General features: G+C 29.8%; 1 protein-coding gene across 3 annotated transcripts; it reads right to left on the minus strand.

The window, feature by feature from the left end:
• Positions 1–1,665: 1,665 nt before the first annotated feature.
• LOC108450018 (formin-like protein 21b) lies at positions 1,666–5,343 on the minus strand. 3 transcript variants are annotated; one of them, XM_017747439.2, is made up of 5 exons: positions 4,879–5,343; positions 3,737–3,835; positions 3,559–3,600; positions 2,149–2,199; positions 1,666–1,976 (listed from the first exon to the last, which is right to left on the minus strand). In XM_017747439.2, exons 2-5 carry the CDS (start codon positions 3,818–3,820, stop codon positions 1,866–1,868), a joined length of 288 nt encoding a protein of 95 aa, XP_017602928.2. In that variant the 5' UTR covers positions 3,821–3,835; positions 4,879–5,343; the 3' UTR covers positions 1,666–1,865. The 3 variants fall into 3 exon arrangements, with proteins under 3 accessions (XP_017602928.2, XP_017602931.2, XP_017602927.2); XM_017747442.2 differs by having other exon boundaries at positions 1,666–1,970; positions 3,737–3,885; XM_017747438.2 differs by having other exon boundaries at positions 3,737–3,885.
• Between the last annotated feature and the right edge of the window lie 6,384 nt (positions 5,344–11,727).

Below are 11,727 nucleotides of genomic sequence, written 5' to 3' on the forward strand. Positions count from 1 at the left end.
CATATTAAACCTGCTAATACGGTGTGGATAAACCACTAAATAGTGTAGACAAGTTGCTAACACTTCCTCCGTACATATAGTCCCACCCTAAGCAATGCAATAAGACAAGCTCAAACATATCAATATGATAGCATTTAATTACGCTTTCAACAGAACAATAAGGTAGAAATCAATATGCTTATATCATATCGATACAATAGCAATTTATATGCTTATAACAGTTCAACTCAGTAGCAAAAGTCATGCTTATTAAGTTTTCTATTTAACGGTGTCATAAAGCATACTATACGTACAATCACAAACAGTAAAGCAATAGTCATACATATTGTTCACAATTCATGCAATTATACTCATCATATTAATACATCAATCAATTCATGGGTTTTGACATAATTCATAGTATCGATGACTTAATTGGATAATATAATATACTAAAAAAAAAATTGGAATCAATTAGGGACTAAACTGAACATATCATAAAATTTTGGGAAAGATGTAAAATTTGTAAAGTAGGGGATAGATTGTAAAATCTAAAAAATAGGGGAAAAATTGTAAAATCAAAGAAATAAGGACAAATGGCCATGTGATTGGACCATGTAGAGGGGGTACATGGTCATGTGGCAAGGCCATGTGACAGACTGGCCGTGTGAGAATGGAAAAACCTAGGGTTTTAGGGGAACATGGTCGTGTGAGGAGCTGTGTGATCCTATTTCGAGGCATGATTTTTCTCGATTCATTTGTAAAAAAACACACACCTTTCACTGAGATTCCGAGCGATGTCCCTCACGTCCAAATCTGGTCCGATGCGCTTGAAACGGGTCATTCAAATGATAATTTCATACAGTTAACATTTGATTTCCAAGATTTATCAAGATTTGTTGATTTTAACAAAAGATTTGTCAAGAATCGTTAAAAATTGTCTAATTGATTTGAAAGATTAAAATCGAGTAGAAATTCTATGAAATTTGGGGTCTAAATTTTAGAATTAGACATTATTGCACTTGATGGAATTATGGAGGCTATAAATGATGAATTCAACAATCTGTAGAGGATTGATTTATTGGGGATTGATTTTATATCGAGAGAAAAAATAATTTTAGCAATGAAATGACCAATTTGATGAAAAGAAAAGGAAGAGAAAGAAAAGAAGAATTTAAAGGGAAAAGAGGGAGAATTCAAGTTGAATTAGAAAAGAAATCAAAATCCTAAGGTAATTAGGAAAACAGATTAAATATCTAGGTTTTCAAACTTTTATGGGCTATAGGGTGATTTAGCCAAAATTTTGGTTCACTACAGCAAAACTGACTTTTAGCGGCGTTTTTTTAGGCCTTTAGCGGCGCTTTTAAGTGCCACTAAAACTATTTGCAGCATTTTTCCAAGCGCCGCTAAAAATGCCACTATTGCCTATGCCGCTAAAGTTTGCGGCGTTTATCTGAAAAAAGGTCGCTAAATATCATGAAATTCAAAAAAAATTATAAAATATTATAAAAGTCATGAAAAGTATAAAAATTTAAAATTTATTATCAAAATATTGAATGATATAAATATAAAATTTTCTATTAAAATTTTAACTTTAAAACTAAACACAAAAATTAATGAATTTAAATTTAGAATTTAAAATAATAAATTAATAACACAATTAAAATCCAAAAGTTAGAACTCAAGTTTTCTTAAATATTAAAATAAAAATAAAATTTAGAATCAAAACTAAAATAAATAATAAAAACTAGATTAAATATAAAAATATCAATAAAATAAGACATTATAATGAAGTTACTTAAATGAAATAAGGAAATGCATTAGATTTGGCGACCTTTTCTCTCCACCCTTTCGACGAGCTCTTATTTCCCACATTGCTGTTAATTTCATTTGAGCCGACAGTGCTTCTTCAGCTTTCTCCTTACTTCTTCATGCGTCTCCATACCCGAATTGCATTTGTCCGCTTCCTTTTTATATTGTGATGCTAACTTCTTAGCCTCGAGTAAAAAAAAAACATTTATGTAAAAATTATAACAATTAAGCATTAGTGACATACAATTAACGATTAAAATAAAATAAAATAAAACATATATGTAACAAATAAATTGTTGGTCAGAAAAAGTTGTAAAAAATGAAAAACAAATAAAACATACAACATTAATGATATACCTCATTAGATGTAGAATTTACAGTATTTAAGCTCCTTTTAAATTCAGAAACCTGCAAGTGGTAAAAAAATGTAAGAACAGAGGATAAACAAGTGATTCAATAAAAGAAAAAGGAGAAACAAGAAGGAGATTAATTATTGAATAATATTGTAAATTTATCAAATCAGATTTACTATGGAGATACCGCCAAACCTGAGTTCGGAACTGAATCTTGAAACAGAACACTCTTAGTTTTGACTCTACTCGTGGCACTTTCATCATTTTTGAAAGATACATTATCTGCCCATTCTTTCCTTCTCTTTCTCATTTTTGAATTAGAAAGAACCCATACTACCACTAAGAACCAAGGCAGCTCTGACTGAAGCACAAAGCCCACTTTACCAGAACAGAGATATAAAATCAATAGCCTCTTGCAGTTTCAGCCACTGCTGCCTTTTTAAATTATAACAAGGGAGTACAGAACAGGAGATTGTTAAAGGGTAATTCTTCCTTGAAACATCCTTCTATTTTTCTTCTTCAAATGAACCACAAAGTCAAAAGGAGGACAAACCTATCACTCTACTAAATGTACAACCATATACACCCTTCCATAGCACACTTCTTTCCATAGGTAAATATATAGAGTAATCTAGTTTATATCTCTTAGAATAAGAATAAACCCATAAGTAAACAAAATGATTTTTTTTCAGATAAGCTCCCTATGCTTGAACTTTCAGTCAGAAAATCTTAACTGTATTTATGCTCATGAATAATCCACATCACTGAACAAATTTAGCTAACATTACTATCTTTATTGAGAAATTATCAGACATAAATTGTTCCAAAAATATAGTAGGGAAATATAGGACTAGGTATCAAAAGTACAATCTTCATCTTTTAACAAGCAGTATAAATTCCAACATCAGTACATGAAATTATAGTCTCTTTTCATTAGAAGAAGGAAGAGAGAAAAATAAAAAGAACTTGGCGGAAAGGGGGAGGGAGGACAAGTTTTCCATTGTGTTCCCCTCACTCCCTAAAAACCGAATAAAAAGAAAGCAGTAATTCAGTCATTCGAAGTGACCTAGCCAGAAAAATGTATTCCCTATCATACCAAAGTATCTCAGTTTTAAAAGAAATTTCTTAAACTGAATGGCATAAAGAGTTTTCTTATATTGGGAGATAGGGGGACTTGAATCCAGCTCTTTGAGTAGGGGGAAGCATGCACCAACTACTGAGCCAAATGCTCTGGAGGAAAGATATTAGAAGGTCAAATTTTAGAAGAACATGAAGACAAAGACAAATAATTTTTAGAAAAATAGTATATTTAGCATGTCAATGGAAATGAACCATCTATCAGTCCAGCTATGTAAAAACCCAAGTCTAACAATTTGAAAAATTGAGAAAATATGGTTAGAGAGAAAATGCAGACCTGTTCACACTTCTCTAGACTTTCCTTGTCACCAGTGTAGTTCTAAAAAATAAAAAGAGGGTAAATCACAATCAAAGAAGACAAACTTTTAATGGTAAATGTATACTATGTAAAAAGCAATTCTAAATAGCTTAAATACAATACTGAATATATTTATATGCTTATGCTAAAGCATTACCTTGAGAAGTTCCATTTCCTCTTTAGTTGGACAAAATTTTATGATATTTTCCACTTGATCAACATCTAATACCGTATCATCCATTGCTAGCACTGCAGCCTGATAAATTCAAGAAGCTTGATAAATTCAATGCTACAGCATTTTCCCTCCTAAATCAAGTACAGTTGAGTAAGAATAATACAGAGAGAAGATGCTACAAAAATAAAGATAAAGAAGTTAACATACAGGAACAAGCAAGATGTTAAGATATACTAGCAGGGTTTCTAGCAGGGTTTTATATACATTGAGAGGTTAACTCTGGTGGCCAGAATTTCATCATGTTTCTTTCTGCCACCCATCCATAGCTCCTTCTAATAAAGGCCATTGCTTTCATGTTTCCTTTCCATGCTTACACTGACATTCACAGATTTTCATTATCTGCTACTGTTATATATGATTGCGTTGTAGGGACATAGCCTTCAATATCTTGATAAACAAAATCATCCAGAACAAATCAAATATAAAGCTAAGACAAACAAAATTTTTCCACTCCAACAAAAAGCAATTCCAATTTTTTTTAACATCTCAGACTCATATGTTTGTACATACAAAATACCCAGAGCCGATGTAATTAAAAGAAATGGTTGCAATTACATTCTCTAAACAAGGGTGTAATCATTTGCATTATTTATGACAGGCAACCAAACGTAAAGACAGATATAAGACATGTCGATAAGGAGAAACACTTCCCATTCAAACAAACTACACTTCCACGTTCTAACATATAGGATAAGAGAGCAGAGAAAACAGTTTAAAAGCAATGCTGGTATATGTTTGGCCTAACTTACTGCTTCATAGTAAACATGTGACCAACACTTTATCTTTGGTGGATGTAACTAAAAACATAACTACATGTCTACATCCTGTATAAAGAGAACTCCATTCATTTATATCTTTGTATCTTATTGCAAGTAAATATGTTAATGCAGTTTTTCAAGCTACCTTACTCGAACTCAGGTGTGAATTTGGATATGGGTATTAACTTCTACATCTTATTTCATAAATTTAATTGTTTATCAAAATAACCGAGCTGTTGTAGCAAAAAATGTGGTAGCTAGAATATGATATTCAAGTAAAATAAGATGGTGAATGTAGTTACTAACCTAAAAGTGAAGTCAGCCTTGTTCAGAGGAATCGACAACCTCGTTGAATTTACCAAATATATTCGAGCAGCAGAGGGGACACTGGACGGCTATGCAGCAGATGCACGGGGCGAAGGCGATGGAGGAGATGGGTTGCGATGCACGGGGCGAAGACGATGGAGGGAATGAGTTGCGATGCACGGGGAGAAGGCGACGGAGGAGATGGGTTTTTCTGACACGGGGCGAAGGATTTGGGGGAAAACTTAATGATTTGGAAAAATTGGGGATTTTAGATTTTAGGGAAGAAATACAGAGTTTCGTGAAAAACTTTGGGGAAATCAGGGCTAACAAAAAGAAAACGTTTAAGTTAGAATTTCGTGAAAAATTTGGGGAAATGGGTATTGCACTTTTCCGGCATTTTCTGAAAACGCCACCCTGTGTAAATTGGGGAAAGTAAAGGGAATTTGGGGCTCCAAAAAACGTATGCAGCCCAATAATTTTTTCTTTTTTTTCTCTTTTATTATTATTATTATTAGTATTATTATTATTTACTAAAATGGTTAAATTTTAATTTGGTCTCTCTAATATATTTAAATTTCAGATTTTTTGCATATACTTTAATTTTTAATATCATTTAGTCTATATATTTTTATAATATTATTAATTAATCCAAATAGTTAATATTATTAACTTTTGATTAAAACATTACATGATAATATGTAATTGGATAACATGAACTCAATCTACAACTTTATGCGAATATCAAGACTAATAGCGAATTTAGCCAAACATATATAATTGCTATCATTTAAGTGATCATGACTAAAATTTTAAATTTTAAAAAGTACAAAAGATAAAATTGATCGATTTGAAAAATACAGGACTAAAACTAATCAAATTAAAATATAAGGACTAAATTTTAAGTTTAAATTTCACTTAAATAAATTAAGTGTAGAGGAATTAATTTGAATTGAATTATTTTAATATATCAAAATATTTTTAGATTAAATCTTAAACCATTTAATATATATATAAAGTTTATCTATTATCTCTTAAATAATTTAAACTACAATCATAAGTTTAATATATTCAAATTAATATTATCTCTTTTACAATTATATAAGAAATCGTTTAATATATAAATTAAAAATACTAATTAATCTAAACCCTAAACTTCTTAACCCCTATCCCATAAATACTAAACCCTAAACCATATATCTTAAACCATAAACCTTAAACTATAATGATAATTAATTCAATATTTTAAATTCAATACTATCTCTTTTACGATTATATAAGAAAATATTTAATATATTGTATAACCATAAATTTTAATAATTATTGTTTTAGGGGTTATAGATTAATGTTTATGATTTTTTTGGGGTTTAGGGGTTATATGACTTTTAGCGGCGTTTTACCAAAAGCGCCGCTAATACTCTGGTTTTTAGTGGCGTTTTACCAAAAACGCCGCTATTGCTCTATGTTTTAAAATTTTTGCTGCGTTTTTTGATAAAATGCCGCTAAAAGCGCCGCTAAAGCCCTATTTTCCTGTAGTGGTTGAAAGAATTAAAAGATATGAAATTAGGTAAGGGGTGGTTCAAACTTGAGCAAGAGATGGCGAGAAACATGTTTAACCAAGTAGGCTACTACCCATTTTTATTCAATTTTTACTCTATTTAATATTTATTTTAATGTGAGTTTCATCCTAGGTTGCTGAAAATAAAAAGAGAAAAAATGGAAGAGATGTGATTTAAACCTAAGATTTCTTAAGGATGCATAAGGTACTTAACCATCGAGCCTAAGGCTTATTTCTTACTTATTCATTACAACTAACCTCCTATATGTTGAGGTGTGACATCCTCAATTGCTAAGGCTAGCTAACACCCTCTTGTTGAAACAAGAAAACCAAAAAGAGAAAAATCAACACAAAGAAGAAAACCCATCTTATTTGGGTTTGGGTTTTCGAGTTCAGTGGACTCCAAGTCCTCATTTGAGAATCCGAATGGTGAAAAGAAATACGAGAGAAAGGGGAAGAGTTTGGTGGTGATATTTTTCAGAGGAGATCATTGAAGGAGCGATGGCGGCGGTGCAACAGGTTGCCTTTCTCATTGTTTGCAATGAAGAAGAAAGATTGGTTTAGGAAAAACAATTAATAATTTAATATTTATTTGTAATAAAAAATTTAAAATTTAAATTATATTATAGAATTAATAAATAAGGACAAGTGGCATGTTCTGATTAGCCATCATTTTTTTAACATCTATTACAAAATTAGACTAAAAACTATACTAAAATGATACTTTAAATGCCAAATTGAAAAAAAAAATAAATTTAAGTACTAAAGTGGAAAAACGTATATATTTCAAAAGCCAAATCGTAAATTAAGCCATCGAAAATTTTAAATAAACTAATTATTAAATTTAAATTTCAACACCTTCGTGCCATTCCTCTCCTCTTAATACATGGATTCCCTCAAACAAAAAGAAAAGAAAAGAGAAAATCCTATTTGTGTTATTGTGTCACGTGTGAACCTAGCGAACAAGTGATGCTATATATGCTAAGCATCATTTGTTTTTTAAACTATTCTTTATCCTTTTCTTTTCTTTGTCGTTATTAATTAGTTAAATCTTTGATTAAAAAGTAATAATTTCTTATTATTCTAAATTGGACTGAAAATAAATAATTACATCAAAGTCAATGTCTATCTGCACTGTGACAAAAACTTGATTATTTATATTTTATATTAATGTAAGGTGGAAAGAATCTTTCTCGTGTTGATACATGGCATAGAGTCACTATGATTTTTTATTTTTATTTTATTTTATAGAAGTAGTCTTTTAATATGTTTAAATTTAAGATTTCATCCTTACATTTTAATTTCTAACATAATTTGTTCTCTATATATTTATAATGTTATTAATTAATTTAAGCAGTTAACATCATTAACTTTTCAATTAAAATGTTACATGATTATACATAATTTGAAAATAGATTTAAAAATCTTAAAAGTAGAGAGATTAAATTCTTGAAAATAAAAGTAGGAGAATTAAAGTCCAAATGTACGACGTGTAGAGACTTAGAGTCATGATTGTTTGAACCGGTTAGGGTATTGTTCCAGAGAGAGGCATTAGACCAATTGACCCGTAAACCAATATGGACAAGTTGAACCAAATTAAAAAGTCGATTGAACTAATTTTTTATTTTTTTAAATATTTTTTCTTTTAATGATTTATTCAATCAAACCTTACTAACCAGTGACCTAACCAATTTGATCATCGATCTGGTTTTGAAAATCTTACTTAAAGTATTTTTAATTTTAAAATTTTATTCTATATTTTGATATGAACAAATAATTAACTTAACACAAAGCATGAATAGAACACACTAATTACCTAAAAAGAAAAAAAATGAAAAATAAACCCACAAATTGATTCAATGAACTTATAGATTTGTAAGTAGAATAACACCACCTTATATATATTAAGTAAAAGAGTTGCAATTTAAGAATAAAAAGAAAACGGAAAAATTACAAACATTGCCACTAAGGTCTTTTAACTTAATAAGAGATCTCATGTTTGAGTATTTTTTTTGTTTAATCTATACATAAATTTCTAGATTTATTTTGATCGTTTTAGATATATTATAATTTCAATTTAAATTATAGTTATTTGGATATATATTATTATTGTGATTGTAATTTATATCCAAAAAAATTAATTTTACTTATAATTCCTTAAAAATTATATACACGTTGAGATTTAAAATAATTGTTTTCGAAAATGAATGTACAAATTAATTAAACTAAATATATCTTTTATGTATGAACAATTTTTTTTTTGCAAACAAAGAGGAAAGAGTTGTTGAGGATCCAATTCAGAATATTAGAATTTATTTTCAATAGGGTGAAATTAGAAATTCCTTTTAGGGTCAAAATTAAATTGTAATTTTTACAATAAAAAATGCAATTGTATCATTTTAATAGACTATATTTTATAATTTTAAAAGATTAAATAAAATTTTTATATTTTCAAGGGGTAAAATAAAATTTTACTTTTACTAATTTAAAATTTAAAAAAAATTAAAGGGCCCATATGAAAAACTTTTTTATTTTAGGGGGCCGGGGCCTTGCCAGCCCCTAGTTTTGTCACTGGATATAATTTATCATTACACCACTGAATTAATGAATAACATATAAATTTTACTATAGAAAAAAGAGGTATTTGAATTCATTTTAAAGAGAATATATACTTTTAAAAGAAGAGTTAATATTTGGTATATTGACATTGTATTTTTTATTCAAAAAATATTTATTTTAAAATTTTACCATATCACTATAGAATACTTGTCAACTTTTTAACTCAATTTTTAAAGTCTAAAATTCTACTAAAAATATAAAATTACATTATAATAGTTATTTATCTCCAAAATTCAACTCTTTAAACAAATGGGAGATACAAATTAAGATTTGGACAGAATTCATGTTAATGGGGTTGGGGAAAAACCTAAATAACTGCTGAAATTAAAATGAAAAATGCCCATTCAATTAATTTAGAGTTGAACAGCTATGTTGAAAAGTTGGAATCCTGAACTATAAGAAAGGGTTAAGCATTAGAATTTTGATGATATCCATGCATCTTCATCGCTTCTGGTTTCTTCGTTTCATATTTGAAAAAGTTTATCAAGTAGTAAAATTTCATCTGGAATCCAAAAGGATGGAATAATAATATTATAATTCGTGAACCACCATTAATTTTAATTACTATAATACAACATAACATGATCCTGGACTTTTGAAAAATGAAAAAGAAGTTGGAAAATTGCATGAATTGATTGGATACTCAATGTGCTAAGGAATTATATTCCAATACACCTTTGAAATTTATGATATGGAATCTTAAATATGTGATCAATCCACGTTTACCAAGTGCTCAATGATTTGATTGTAGTGTGCCCTCAAGTTATGTCTATATCATTCTCTGCCCACGTGTATTTGGTTGGGTTGTTCACAACTCAAATTCCAGTTTTATTATTGGTAATTATCATGTTTAGGTATGTAAACTTATTTTCTTATATTTGTTAAGTGTCTCATGTTATTCTGAATTCTCTTTCATTTGTACTTATCTATGCCTTTTTCTTTCTTCTAATTCCACTTGTTTAAAGGTTGGATTATCTGTCCAAGTTTATTAGTTTGCTTTAAAATTTTAGAGGGTTTTAATAAAAATATTAAGTTTAAAAAATAAATTTAGGTTAAAAAATATTCGTTTAAAATATGGGTTAAGCTTAGGCTCTAATATTTAAATCTCAAATCTCACTTAGCTGATTCATTTTCAAGTTTATAATATGTTTTTTTTCTTTTATATATTATTTTCTTGGTATTCTCCATGTCTGTTTTACGGACAATATTCAGGGTTCATGATTGCCCCTCCCAACAATACTGTCTCCAATGATTGAATTTGTGCCTCCCTTTGAACAGGGGCAAAGCCAGAACAATCTTTTAGAGGGCCAAATGAAATTTTAATTTTTTATAGTCTATATCTTTATAATTTTTAAAGGATTAAATCAAATTTTTATACTTTTAGGGGGGCTAAAGTATAATTTTACCTTTACTAATTTAAATTTTTTAAAAAAATTTAAGGGCTTAAATAGCAATTTTATATTTTAGGAAGGGCCAGGGCCCATGCCAGCCCCCTCTAGATTCGCCACTGCTTGTACAATAAATCAAAGACCAGGAATAAGAACCATACAACGTCTCGAAAATGAAGTTGTAATGGTGAAAGTTTAAGGTGAGAAAGAATTTGAATTGTGGGACGACTTGGAAAGATTTTGAAAAAAATAGAGATTGTGCTGATAACGTGTTATAAAAAAAAGAGAGATTGAGAGAATAAAGAACAAAGAGTATATGAAAGTAATAAAGGATGTACTTTATTGATCAAAAGGGATGATTACAATGCTTCATCAAAGTCTCTATTTATAGGCATGGGAAGTATAAAAGAAATGGAGATCTAATTCTAATAACTACTAGAATTTAAAGTACACCAAAAATTTATCCTGATCATGATGGAAATCCACTTAATAAAATATTCATAACAATAAAAAAATATTTCATCTCTTTTTTCTCTCTTTCTCTTCTTTTATTCTCTCATCCATTAGAGAATTCATTAAAACTCAAGAATAGTTCCACAACCTAGATTCAAGCCATCGTTGTAATACCCCTAACTCGTAACCGTCGCCGGAATAGGTTAAGAGGCATTACCAGACCTGTAACTCAATTCCAAATATTCATTAAACAAATTTCATCTCATTTCAGTAACCATCATTCATTCACATTCAAAATGTACTTAAATCAATCATACAAAGTTTTAATCATGCATTTGGGACTAAATTGATAACATATAAAAATTTTAGAAGCTTAGGAAATTCTCAACTTTTCAAGTGACACACGCCCGTGTGTCTAAGCCATGGCAAAACAAGGCATACATACTGACTTGCCCACAAGGACACAAGACACGCCAGTGTGCCAGGCCGTGTGAAAATTAGGAAGGCTACTGACTTGGGTCACACGGCCGACCATACGCCAGTTTGTCAGCCCGTGTGCCACACACGATTGATAGACACACCCGTGTGTCTAGGCCATGTCAAAACTGTAGGGTATACTGACTTTAATTCGTAGGGTACCCTAGGGCACACACGACCATGTAACATGATCGTGTGTCGCACACGACTGAGACACACGCCCTTGTCCCAACCCGTGTGGACAAAAATAGGCCATTTAAAAAGCCAAATTTGCCACCCTAAAACATAAGCATTTACATTCATAATTGACCACATCAAAGCAACTTAATTGGAAACCAAATTTACCAATTCAATACA

Source organism: Gossypium arboreum, chromosome 1 (genome assembly GCF_025698485.1).
Source record: "Gossypium arboreum isolate Shixiya-1 chromosome 1, ASM2569848v2, whole genome shotgun sequence".
NCBI classification, from domain to species: domain Eukaryota; kingdom Viridiplantae; phylum Streptophyta; class Magnoliopsida; order Malvales; family Malvaceae; genus Gossypium; species Gossypium arboreum.